We start from the raw sequence: 14,015 nt of genomic DNA, 5'->3' as shown, positions 1-14,015 counted from the left end.
TGGCCTCATCTTAATTTTTACAGCCAAACTTAAATATCATTTTCAAACATATCAAATGCATTGGAAACTACAAACAGAAGTAGTAAATGAGAATAATTAGGATAAAAAGATAAAAATTTTCAAAAGAATTTTTAAATCTCCTTTCCTGGTATTACATAGTAAAAAACAATGGATTATTTCAGCATTCTCACAGTAACCTGCTTTTCTAACTCTGTTGGTAGCCTAGCAGCAGGGCGTGTTAGCGTTTTCTCTCTGGTGGCTTGCATATGGTCCATTGGCCGTGAGTTCATGATAGATAGAAAGTATGTTCTCTCTTTATTAATGCTACAGAATTGGCGTCATGTGGCATGTGCACTTTCCAGCGAATGAGCTTGACATTTAACCCAAAACAGTCCCCTGAGCTAGAGCACGTCATGTTTAGTAGAATGATTACTTAGAAGAAACAGAACGGAATTTACTTTCTCTGATAACATTAAAGAAACACAGTAAAGTTTTTACACTTGGAAGCCATCCAAAAATTGTGGCACTGGAAAATAAGGGTTTGGGTAAAGCAATGTACTGGAGTTACTGGGTTAAATAACATAAGCCTTTTAAAAGTTACTTTGGTATATGTTAGCAGATCATGTTTAAGAAAGGTAAACTAATTTATGCTGTCAGACCTGTAGTGTACTCGTTTTATTGTGTCCTTCCCAACATGAGTTACCACATTCAAGGTGTTAGGTTAGGTTTCCATTAGTTTATAGTATTTAAATCCTCATAACATCCCTGGGAAATAAATATTAAGACCACTGTTTTAGAGAAAAAGGAGTTGATACTTTGACCAAGAGGGAACTTATTTTGACCAAGATCACATACTGAAATGTTACACCTGTTCTTTTCATTTAGTGCCCTTGTACTTTTCCATCCTAGCAACTTTTCAGGGATCAAACATTTACCTAATAGTTTACCTTGCCTTTACCTAAACTATGTAATATGATGTGATTTAACATTAAATCACCTTTTCCAAGAATTGTTACAAGAGACAAACACCCTGATAAGCAAAGATTCATGAATTCCTTGTTATGTCTTTTTCTCCAAAATGTAAGTTTCCTGGATCAATAAGCCTTTTTAGGTTCTAGTAAAGGGGTGGCGTGTGGCTGAAAAGCTGAAACTGACCATGGAGAAGTAGAAATGAGGTTAAAAATGGAATGCTTGGTGCCAAAGATAGATGAATTTTAGAAGGTGCCATCCGGGCATTACAGAAGTGTGATATTACTTAATTAGAGTCAGATAAAATTAGGTAAGAAATGAATGCCAACACTTGTATGAATAGCTAATAAATATAATTTCACGGTATTCTATAGATATCCCAAAATGTTAATTATAACAGGAGCAGTTAAAATCTTTGGCACAGTTAAATTCTTTGGCTGTGAAAGCATAGCAGTTTTTAGCAGATGTATCACCTGGTAACCTTGGACATTATTAAATATATGGAGGCTGAAAGCCATGGTAGAAGCAATGGGAAAGTCTGGCCAGACTGAGTAGTTTGTTTTAGACCTATGGAGAAATCTATTAACTATTTCTTCTATAGACCAATTTGATTAGGAAGTAGGACAAGCTGTTCTTTCATTGCTTACCAAAATCATAGTGCATTTTGTATCAATTATTTGGCTGTCTGCAGCACATAGATTAGAAAAGGGCTTTCTTGGTGTTGTGAATGTTTTGGATTGCTGATTAGTAATTAAAGTACTGAATGAAGAAATTAGGCCAAGTAGAATGGGAATAAGAAAGCATTAATTCTGTGATACAGATGTTAGAAACAGATTGTCTTGAGCAGCCCATTCACCATTGTGGCATTCTACTGTGGAGTATTTGCTTCCCATGTAAAACTCCAGTCGAATGCCTTCGAGATGGTTTCCTCTCCCATGCCTTGTGATGTAGCTGTATGGGTATTAATTTAGTGAAATATCCTGTCTGCCAGGTGTGGGAACTAGCTGATTTTATTGTAATACCAGATCATTACTTAATTCATATGCAACAGAGTACAGCACATGGAAAGCATTATAAATCTATTTACAATGTGGCTGGTCTGATGATAACATTGTATTAAATTCCCAGGTGAGGCAATTTAAGCAATTGCTTTGCCATGTGCACGCCATGGAAATTAAATTCTCATATATGCTTTAGTAATAAACCGACTTCATTGTTATTCTTTTGCTGAAGGTGGGCTGTAGAATCCTCATTCTAGTTATGTATACCTTGTTTCACATGTAGAATCATGGAAGGTGGTATCACAGATCACAGTTTTTAATTAGTTTTTAAACTAAGTTAATTCATTTTATTTTGAATTTAGTAGGGCTTGTCCAGGAACACAGTCGACTCAGTTGGGAAATGTTAAGGCTTGGGTCAAGTAGATAGATTGTTTCAAGCCGAATTTCCAGACAGAACTGAACAAGTGTATCTGTTTGAACTTAGAATGTGAGAAAATCAGCCAGACAGTATGCAAAAGTCCTGTTCATTTATCAAGTGAAAACCAAAAATTACTTTGCATCTCAAAGTCCTGCTTTCATAACTAAAAAGTCACTTTGTAATCAGTTTAAAATAGGCATTGAAACTTTGTGCATTAAGGGTAAAAATCAGTATTTCTATTTTTTTTTCTATAGCTCATATATAGCCTGTAGATTTTTCTGCCCAACTGTGCCTAGTGTACTGAAGTATGTTAGTTAGAAAGAGTAAGCTTTATACAAAAACAACTTAAAGTGAGAAATACTCTTGTATTTAAGTGTGTGTTGGGTTGGGGGGTAGCAAATATTGTCAGTTGAAGCTTTTCCACCCTATGGTACAGACCAGAAATTGTGGTAGATTACAAACTGCATAGAGCTTCTGTCTTCTCCAGAAGCCAAATATAAAGCACCAATAGACAGTGGTAACTGACAACTAAGACTAAAAATGTTGACAATTTCTTGATTTGCCTGGTTAGCTTATGTATAGAAGTCATTAACTATTTATAAAATGCATTATGAATTGGGTTCCTTCAAACTGTAGCTGAATGTGTGACATTTCCAGCTCATATTCTCATGCTTGCATTTGGCTAAAGAACAGATTTTATACTGTTGATAATAAAGTAAAAATATTTTAGTTAGGTTTATCAAGATAAAATAGATGTTTCAGTTTCATTAACTTTGGATGCTCTAAATTAAAGACTTAGGTGGGTACTTAGTAATGTAACATGAGGTTTTTAAAAATTCCATAAAAGATAACATTATTGATGTCTTAGAGCAAAATTATCCATAAAATAAGCAATTTGTCATTCAAAGCAATTTGCCTTTTTGGTTTTCAAGGAGTTTAGTGAAGACCTTACCAGCTAAATTACAGTTGATTATAATCAGCTTACTTAAAATTTGAAGCCATAAAAATTATGAGAAAGTACCACTGTCAGGCATCCAAATATAATTCTAAATACAACAAAGTTTCAATTTATTTTATTTTTGTAAAATGAAACTCAAGGGTAAAGCTTGTGGTTTTTAGCATTGTCTTATCACTTGCATGAAGAACTATCTGATTCTTGAAATGAATTGTCTTTTCATTCTTTAAGAGAAGTCAGTCCTGTCAGAGAACACTTTGTTAAACTCAGCATATCATTTGCTTAATTACACCCAGAAAGCCGTCCAAATGACCAGTTTTTACCCTCCCAATGGTAAGGAATGACCTTTATCGAGTCTACCCTTCTAGTCTGGCCGAATCTTTAGTTCTCTTCTGTTGCTGAGCATGTACACTCTTAATTGCTGGTTTTCAAAAGCAGTGGATTCGAACCAAAGCAAAATTAGATATTTAGAGATGCACGTTTGTAATTTTCTTCTTCTTTTGAAGTGTAGTAAATCAAAATAAGAATATAATGTAATTGAATAATCTATGCCAATTTGTTGATATTTTGGTGAAAAGAGGGCTAAACAAAAACAATCTCCATATGATGTTCTTGCATACTGTGGAATGTTTTAGTCCCCCATAGTGATGAAATGAATAATTAAAAAGACAGCTCTGATACCACAGCCTGTTTAAAGGTTTTCATTTCCTTTAATGCTGTAAAATACTTTTGCTTAGCCAGTTTGGAACTACTGTAGTGGAGATCTCCAAATGAGCAAAGGAAATATTTGGCTTGATTTAAATACTGTGTTAAGGTCATGAAGTGGACTTCCCTTCTAATTTAGCATTTTTCAGTACAGTTGTGTATGAAATCCATAGAAATAGCTAAAGAACAGTAGCTTCAGCAAATGCAGTAAGAGAAGCAGGCTTACTGTATGCATTTGTGGCGGCAGGAAGTCTGCTGGGTTCACGAATGAATTGGGTCACTCTGAAGGTGTCAGGAGATCTGAAATAGATGTCTTTACTGACCTCAGGCCAATGACTTCACTTCTCTAATTTGTCCTCTCTGCACATTGTTGGTTTTATTTATTTTTTATTTACTTATTGACTCATTGCAGCTACCAATGTATAAGACACACATTTGTACCAGGGACATGGAGCTTGTGTTGGATGCTCAGGGCAGAAAAAGGATTCCATGATCTCCTTAATGAGGAAACATTTTGCAACTCTAGCTCCTTTTTTTTTCCTGAGTCAATCCAGAATAATAGATTGGGGAGGAAATTTTACATGGTAGAATGAGCACTGGGCTGTGAGTCAAGACCCTGGGGTTCTACTCTCAGTTTAAGCAGAGCACCAAAGCCATCTTTCGAATTCCATAAGACTGCCTCTTTTCCCCTCTAAAAAATAAAGGGGCATTTAGTGTTGTTGTTGTTGTTGTTGTTTTTACTTTGACTCCATTCAGCCTTTTCCAGCTGGATTCTGCTAGAGCCTTAAGCCCTAACTCCTCAATTACATGTAATGAGCCAAATTCTCTCTTATGTATGAACTAAATTCTCTCTCTCATCCTTGGGAGACTAAGCAAATGGCTTCTGAAGTAATTTTCTGTGTCCTATCACTCAGATAAGGAATTCCAATTGAGAAGAGCTGCATCTTTTAAATGATTCAGAAGCCTATTGGTTGTTCTTTTCAAAGGTTCTTTTAATTCTAATATAATGTTATGTTGAAGATGTTATGATCTCTGTGTGCCCAAAGAGTGTTACTCATTCACTCATTTAGAAATAAAATTAAAAATCTTACTGTTGACTTCTGCTCATGGATAATGAGTAGTCATTTTAAACTGTGATACTTTTTCTGGTCACAGTTGAACAGGTTAAGAAATTTTTAAGTCCCAAGTCTCCAGTGAGAAAGATTACTGTTTCCCATCTGCCATTTTTAATTGTGTTTTTGCATAATTCACAAGCAGAAAAGGCAACAAAGTAACTAATAAAACAGAACTTGGGTCTGAAATAATGATGCTGAAATGGAATCTAAGGACCACACGCTAGTTCCACAGTTAATTTACAGAACCTTTTAGGTTTTCCAAATATGTGTACATTTAGATGATTCAGGAATTGCTTACAGACATGTCCCTCTGAGTTTACAGGTGAGTGTAGATTTCTTGTCAAACAAAATTGCAGTGGGTGGAATATTGACTCAGAACCCACTTGTCTTTATTTCCTTGGATTGGGAAAGGTTGATTCACAGCTTACTTGTCTTTATTTACTGAGATTGGGAGATTTGTTTTATCAGACACCATGGATGCACACATACATACATACACATACAAACGCACACACACACCCCCACACAAAAATACTTTCCTTATGGCCACTATTTATAGAGAGCTTGGAGCCATTTAAATTATTACGTGGACAGAGGGCAGACTTTTAAATTGTCTCTCTTCTGGTTGATAACATCATAATAACAAAATAAATATAGATGTGCTACTTAGGCATTCCGTGGTATGGTGGGAGACATAATTGTTATCCTAGAATTAGAGATTTTAAAGGACTATATTTTTAATACATTTCCTGTCACAATATTAGAGGCATACATTCCTGTTTTAATTACAGTCTGGTGAGTCTGACACATACACAGCTGTATAGCTTTATTACTTTCAGTTTACAGTCATATTTGAATGATGATGTATGGAATAACCCACAAGTCGCAATCCTCTTATGAATATTCATAGAGTACTTACACAATGAAGAGTTTTCCTTCATACTGACATTTCAGAAACTTCTAATGTACATTAAATTTCTCAAGTTCAGGAACTTTGCACAACTTTGGTGTGCAGATTTTAGCCAATAGGTTTCCATTAGGGGGCTCTCGAGGTTTGAGATGATCAGCCTTGATACCAACAATGCTCCGAAGCCTTTACTTTCTAACGTTCATCTCGCTCTCTCCCTTTTTGTTTTGTTTTATAGAAAAGGTCACGGATCGCCTACAGTGACGAAGTACGGAATGAGCTCCTGGGGGATGATGGGAATTCCTCAGAGAACCAGGTAGAATGCTAATCAGCAAGGCCCGGTGGGTGGCTGGAGGGTGAAGGAGGTCACTGGCACACTGGGCTCTCAAGCTGCTCCTTAACAGCATTAGCAGCAACTCATGTGGAAGCGATACTGTTTAATGCAAAGCTGGAGTCTTAATCAACTTCAAAATGTTTCTTGGAGATCTTACATTTAACCCTTTACCTTGTGATCACTGTCTGCTATCTTTTAAAGAAATCTTTTCTTCTCTTTTCTTTATTATTTAGTACTTAAGGAATAACTTGAAACACACTGTTTGCAGACAAAGCCAAGGTCTTCACCTCAAACACATGTAAAAGGAATAAAAAAGTACATAATACAGCTTTGATAATAATGCAGTATAATTAAATCAACACTTGCAGCAAAACAAATGAAAGTAAGCTTTCAGAATTCAACAGGGCAGCTCAGTCCCCTATTGTGTAGCTTCTTAAAAATACATTCACCAAAATGCAAATTCTGAGTACCAGTGCAGGGCTCAGAGGTCCATATAGAGGACCTGTTTCTGTCAAATCATAGCAATAATAATAATGATAATAATCATGATAATAATAATAAGGTAAGTTTTTTTGGCAGTTTAAGATCTGTGTAGGCAAATATATAAGATACAATTTCTTCTTAAAAGGGCCTTACAACTTGGTTGTCAGTTCTCATTGGATCATACAGTACTGTCATGAGTCTAATTAATGTCCTACTTCTTTCTTTGAATTAATACTGCAGACTTCATTAGTTCATATAAATAATATATAAGACTTTTAAAAAATGTTTCAAGAACCTCAGTGTAGAGATGACTTTAAAAATGTCTCAACAACCCTAGGGACTGATTGATGATGGGGAACTTAAGAAGCAAGACCTAAATGTGTTTATTAATGTTAGTTTGGTGTGTATTATGAATGGCTGTACTCTGCCTAAAGGGAAGTGAGTGTAAACCATTCACTAAGTAAATCCAAATTTTAATAAGATAATAGAGCATAATATGTTACATACTTATAAAATTTGCATAATTATATTTACCATTTCAAATAGATGATATACTGGGTCTATATATGCTGATACCATATTATTTTCTACTATAATGTTTATTATAAACACGGATATTTCCTGTGTGGTTAAGCCCACCCGCCCCAAAAGAGAAGAAAACCACTGAACTGATTGTGTTTGTTTTGGGGAAGATGGGACCCTCTCTACTATTTGGATGTTATCAGCTTGAGATCAGACATGCAAACACGTTGAGATTTGACATGGGATTTCAGCTTTCCTGATTGAAATGTGAGAATAGCTAACGGGAAAAAAAAAAACACATCAAACATAAAAGGGTAATGTAACAAAGGGTTTTTAAGTCATAATAGATTAAATAATGTGAGGATGAAAGAAAAAATATTTTCCTTTTTAAAAGTGAGATTTGGATTGCTCATAGCTCTTGAATGAATCATGATTTTATTTCCTATCTGATGCAGAAATCATTTTTTTACAAAAACGTGAATGTGTGGTTCTTATGTCATTTATTTAAAAAGCTCTAGATGTTTCCTTCATTTGAAACGACTCCTAATGTAGAGGAAATAGAGAGAAAGGGGGTGTCCTGTCTAACTCAGACTCCTGTATTCTCAAAAATGTTGTAGTTCTATGACAGGGATCCTTTTTTTGAAAAAGAGTGTTCACTTCTTTTAATGGACTTTTTATATGCCTAGAACATCTCCTTACATACTTATAAGTATGATTTTTGTGCCTAAAGAAAAATATTCCACAAAAATAGATTGAGTTCATATTTTCTGAATTTCTCAAATTATATTCCTGTCACTTTAAAGTGATTATGCAGAGATTTCCCCTGGACTTGTATAAATCAAACTTACGAATTCTGAAAGTGCTTAGAGAACCTGAAGTTTAGTTGTAAGGAGCTGTCACTTCAATATTAAATAGAGTATGATAAATTATAGTCATAAGAATATGTAACTGTTAGATTATTACTTACGTGAACTTTTCAGCCTGAAATTTAAAGGAGGTTTAAAACTCCAAAGAGACCACACTTAACTTTTTGAATGTTTTGTTTTCAAATGTAGCAAAAATTTCCATTTGGTGATAAAGCCATTACATTTTGTTTTGAGGCTCTTTGCCATAACAACTATTGTCACTCAAACCACGATGCATCCTTAACCAGGTGCGGTGACTTGAGAATGACTTTTATTCTAGATGAGTGTTCACTTAGACTGTGGAATCGAAACAGACACTCTTTAAAGAGAAGGTTTTAAGTTGGTTCTTCATATTAATTTTTGTAGTTTAGTAGTTGAGAAGATATTTCTGGATAGAACTATGCATAATTTATGTAAGAAAATGTTTTCTACCTAAGATTAAGTTATTTTCAAGTTAATTGTTGGTAAATTGACTTTCAGAGCTTCTTCATATATGATTTATGAAAAACTTTAAATCTACAGGTAAAAGTGGGAGATAAGCAAAATGAGTCAAAAATAGAAATATTCACATAAGTTAATATTGCTGTATTTCATTTAAAAATATTAAGAGGTTAGAAGAGGAAAACAGTTAATTAAAGAATGGATAGAAATTATTGCAAATAGGTGAAAGAAAATGCTGACTAGTTATTTTCAATGCAATACACATATCCTTCCAATAGTGCCTGCTTTGTGAAGATTAGACAAATGAGAATACAATAGCTATTATGTCTCATTCTAGAAATGTATAATACTTGGGGTTTTTTAGGATTTTAAAAAACTTGACTATTAATGCATGAAATTTCAATCTACTGATTATAAAGCATATTAATTTACTCTTTGGTATATGAAACTTTCTTTTATGATTAGAGATGCCAAAACTTAAGAAATTAAGAATTTTTTCAAATGTGTCTTTAATGCCTTCATACAATACATATTTGATTTAATTCCAATTTAATTGCCTTATCAACGTTCATTTCAGATTCATATCCATTTTATTTGGTCAAATATAGCTCAGGCTTGATTTACAAAGAAGGGACCGAGTTACATACTTTGCACATTTATTGCTGCTAGACCATCAGCTACCCAAGCACCATTGTCTTAAATGTTGATATTCTGTTCTTCTAGATGACTACATTGCCATTCCATATGGCAACATCTTAATTCCTTGAGAGAGTTGAGTTCTTGATGTACTTAGAGTAGAAACTTTAATAGTTCCTAGCTTCATGATTTCGTTTCATAGGAACTATGCTCAAAAAGGGAGAAAAAGAGCTTTGTGAATAAAAACGCAAAGCCTTTCATAGTGGAGTATGATAATGGGACAAATAAGATGTTCCACGTTCTAGTTTTGAACCCTGGTAGTCTTGCAGTTACCATATGCAAAATTACATTGATTTGTGAATATACGTAAATCTTAAATAGAAGGCTCAACAAACATAAAAGGAGTAGGATATTTCCAAATGTGCAGAAATTTTTGTGGTAAAGCAATATTTAGCAGATAATGATTGCTTAATTTTTTAATACGAGGTTCTCTTAAGTTCCCATTTGAGCTTGCTGTGCATAAAGTGTGTCAAACTTCAGCTACAGACCAGGGGGTGAAGTCGGTCAATTTAATTCCCCAAGATCTGAGGAAGGTCGGTATCATTTCATATAGCCCTGGCAGAGCAGATCATTACCAGGCACAAATCTGTTCGTTACGTGCTGAGGGTTTATAGCAAAATAAATAGACTGTCATCATAAGTTCAGAAAATTGTGTGTTCGACCCACGATAATGTGTAAAGGGCGTTTAATAGAGTTCAGCATTTATTCGTTATCTGTATGCGGACAGAGACGGCAGTAGCGTTATCAGCTTTAAAAAAAAAATTCGGTAGTTCTGGGGTCACGTGACACACCTCATCCACACAGGCGCGCGCGCATGAACCCTCACATGCTCTGCAGTGCAGTTTTGATTTTAGTCACAGCAGAAGGCTTAACCACAAGAGATTCCACTGGTTCAAACCAGCGTAAACCAGATTTTTTCAGCCCACAAAGGAACAGATTACCTCTTGTATCAAATTCTGCATTGAGGGAAAAAAAAAATCTTTGTTTCAAAAAAGATGTTGATTATCATAACTCAACATGGTGGCTTTGCAGGCTTTCATGTCGCCTATGATGGAGCTCGTCACTCGATAAAATACAAAATCACCACTTTCTGTCTAGTCTAAGCATTGTTAATTTTCAAAAATATACCATCTTTTGTTTACGTGAATGAATAACTCTCTGCCTAACTTAAAAAAAAAAGATAAAGATGAAAACCCTCCCATTACCTAGCTTAGCTACAAATCCGGTCTGGAGCTCGAAGTCAGCCATGCAGCACAAACAAGATAGAACGTTTTTTGTTTGGAACCTATTGAAAAAACAAATGGGTAGCATTTTTAAACACTCATTGATTATGGCAGGGTGGCATGCCCCAAATGGTCTCCATTGCCGAGGAGTAGTTTTAAACTTTGGCCCTTTAAGTATCATAGTCAACTGAAGAATGGTGCCCCCAGAAAGAAAAGATAGCTGTGCGATCGGTTCCCAGATTGTCTCTGAGAATTCATGTTTGCCTTTTTCTCCCATGATGTACAAGTGGTAAAGAGAAAGATTCTAGTACATGATAGACCAGATATTTTAGTATAAAGTTTGACTTCTGGGGAAGAATTGAAATTTCCACATGAAATGATCAGATGTTTACATGCTGGCTGGTTGCCGAGCGAATGGGTGTATGAATTAAAAATACTGGCAACTTCTAGTCTGTTTTGAAAGGATGATAATAAAATTTGCATTTTCACTAAGAATCCCGTGAGGCATTATGTAATAAATTCTGTACTCTTTTTGGAAAGGATTCATTCAGAAATTTTGAAATTTCATTATTTTGGACTTACAAATCTTTTCATATCACCAAGTAGCAGAATAAGCTGCAATACGTACTGCCTTCGGTGACTATGAGACACAAGCAGTGGTAAGCATTGGGAATCCTGGCACTTCTAGAGAGACTTAGAGTGAGCCATTCATGACGCATTTCTCACCAAGCAATAGTTCAATTCATCGCCCTGCCAATGTCAAGTGTTAGAACAGATGTTAAGAGACATTTGGATGTTTAAAAATTATCAGTTGTAGAGTTGAATTGCTGAAGATGCGCATTGCAAACCTACAGCGTGGTTTGCAGTCTTTTACGGCAGAGGTTTCAGTTTCTATACACTGCAGAAACTGTGGTAGACATTTTAGCTATATAGTGCCGAACACACACACACACACACAAACACAATGAGCAAGATACATGGCTATATTCTTGTCCTGATTTCTAAAGACTGAAGCAACTTGTTTTATCTGTTATAGTTAAGGCAAATGGAAAAATATTTTACATAGGAGAATTAAAACAGGAGAATTTACTAACAAGAGTAGTTTTTTAAATTTAACTTCAGTAAAAACAGACTGCCGTACAAATCAAGTAAGAGATTTAATTGCTTTGAGATGACCCAGTTTAAGATAAAGGAAATTAAAAAATGAAATAATTCGAAAATGAAAACAGGCCACATGATTGCAGTAACTTCTAAAGCAAAACAGAAATTTACTTGGAAATCCACATTAGTTCTAAGGATAGTGAAATTTTTCCTGATACTGTATCCTAAATAAGTGTTAACTAGTCTGTCATACTTTGTTCTCAGCTAAAATAATATGACCTCCAAATGCAGTCCTATTACTAGTAGGTACAAGTCTGACGTTAACTAGCATAATAGTTTGTTGTTTTAAATACTTATTGGAAGCAAACCATGAACTGTTAATCATTTTCATTTGTAGGTAAAGTGGGATATCAGTTGTCAAGATTCCAAATAGAAAAACATCCTGAAAACTTGTATATACAAAACCTCTTCAGCGGTACATTCTTAGAAGAGAAGAACAGTAAACTTGTTTTCTTTCTTTATAATATAGACTCCTATGAAGTCGCTCCCCTTTATTTCATGATGGTGTCTTAGATGTACTTTAAAAGAGAATTTCACACTATTCTCTTTGTTTAATGTGACAGTGTGAGAAAGTGATCTTTATTCGTTCAAAAAACTCTGCATGTAGTCTATGTTTAGGTTCTTTTAATGTGTTTGTCTGTGATTTTTAAATGCTAAACATGTAAACAGATAAATTGTCAATGTTAATTCTGTATCCTGTCACACAACTGATCTTTCTTTCCTGCCATTTCTTTCCTTTTTATCTTTTTTTTGTGCATTCATGTTGCAGTTGATAAAATTACGTGAAGAGGTGAGTACTTCCTAGTTTCCCCCCATTTTTACAATTTTGCTTTTCCATATAAAACTGAAGTGGATCTTTGGGCTCATTTTTCCAGGGAAATCTACACATAGCAAAAGTATTGATTATGTTGCTTAGAAATCTCTGTGCCCATCTTTTCAAAAATGATCATATCCTCATTTTAAAGTCTATGAAAAAAAGAAAGGAATAATAAAGGAAAAACTTAAAAGCATACCCAAGTATAGTTTTACTACGGGATCGGACTTCTAGCTTGTTTTAATTGTCTTGGTTTCTCAAAGAAGTTAATCTGATTTAATTTTTTTCAGACATTCTGATTTACTTTACTGAAAACCATTCTTAAATAAATTCCTTTCCCTCACCCAGAATTCTTAGGTTTAGCATCTGACACCATGTATCCATTCTCCTCTTGGGGAAGTGCACATACGTTTTCAGTGCCCTACCAGTCTATAGACACAGGTGCCGAAGCACAGCCAAAGCTGCTGCTGCTGCTGTTAAACAGTTTTCTTTCTGTAGGAAACTCAACCAAGTGAGTCCTCATCTTTCTGAGTTTGCTAATCTGTCTCATAATGCCCTCTAGACATTTTTGTGACCTAGCACATATTTACTCAGTGTTGATAATTTCATTCCTGTATCAATGCAGGACGTTGAATGATTCTGCTTGTTTTTGTTCCATTAGGCCAAACATATCAAATATACTTCGGTATTCTTTTTTCAGAGATAGAATACTTATCATAGTTTTTATTTAATGAGGTTGAATTTTGTTATTTTTCTATTAGGACATAAAATAACAGCCCATGTTGTGATTTAAAAATTGTATAATTCTTATAATCAGAACACTATGGATTCTTTTCAGGTTTAGATTGGTTACATTGAGGCTTTCCCAGAAGTTTTTTTTTTTTTTTCTTTGTCAATATGTCATTCTCTAGGTGACATAAATGTTGATTTCAAGGCCTGCAGACAGTGGTTTCAACAACTCTTCTGATTTCAGATGCATTACTGGTGCTCTGTCTTCGTAAACGTAATAACGACATATACGATATAGTGGAAAACACAAAAAACCCTCACCCTCCAACCTCTTGTGTTTTTTATCTTCCCTACATGAAAGCAGATGTATAAACTAAATGAATCAATTGCAGTTTTGCTGTATTATATGATTTCTGAAGTGACTGATACTGCAACATTATTATCCTGCAGCATAGACTATCTGCTTGTGTATGTTTGCATATGCTCATGTTTAGGTGAAGATCTGAATTTTCAGTGTCAATGGAACTAAACAAAAGACTTGTAAACCTCACTGAGATGAAACTGCACCAAAATCTTGTCCCTGATTTTAAGCAGTAAAAATGATTAATAAGTCTTGTGCTTCATTACATAATCATTT

The 14,015-nt window shown here is 34.7% G+C and overlaps 1 protein-coding gene across 3 annotated transcripts in view; it reads left to right on the top strand.

Annotated features, from left to right (window-relative positions):
• Window positions 1-14,015, top strand: part of VTI1A (vesicle transport through interaction with t-SNAREs 1A) — a 388,014-nt gene that overhangs the window by 79,719 nt on the left and 294,280 nt on the right. For 2 of the 3 annotated variants that reach the window (XM_062213885.1, XM_062213887.1), the window contains exon 4: window positions 6,309-6,386. The exons of the other annotated variant lie outside the window; for it this stretch is intronic. In XM_062213885.1, the coding sequence (XP_062069869.1) occupies window positions 6,309-6,386 (78 nt within the window). The remainder of the gene's footprint in view (window positions 1-6,308; window positions 6,387-14,015) is intronic. 3 annotated transcript variants of the gene reach the window in all.

This window comes from Lepus europaeus, chromosome 17, assembly GCF_033115175.1.
Source record: "Lepus europaeus isolate LE1 chromosome 17, mLepTim1.pri, whole genome shotgun sequence".
Taxonomy (NCBI): domain Eukaryota; kingdom Metazoa; phylum Chordata; class Mammalia; order Lagomorpha; family Leporidae; genus Lepus; species Lepus europaeus.
Note: the sequence above shows the minus strand (reverse complement) of the source record. Positions and strands in the feature narration are given on the sequence as shown.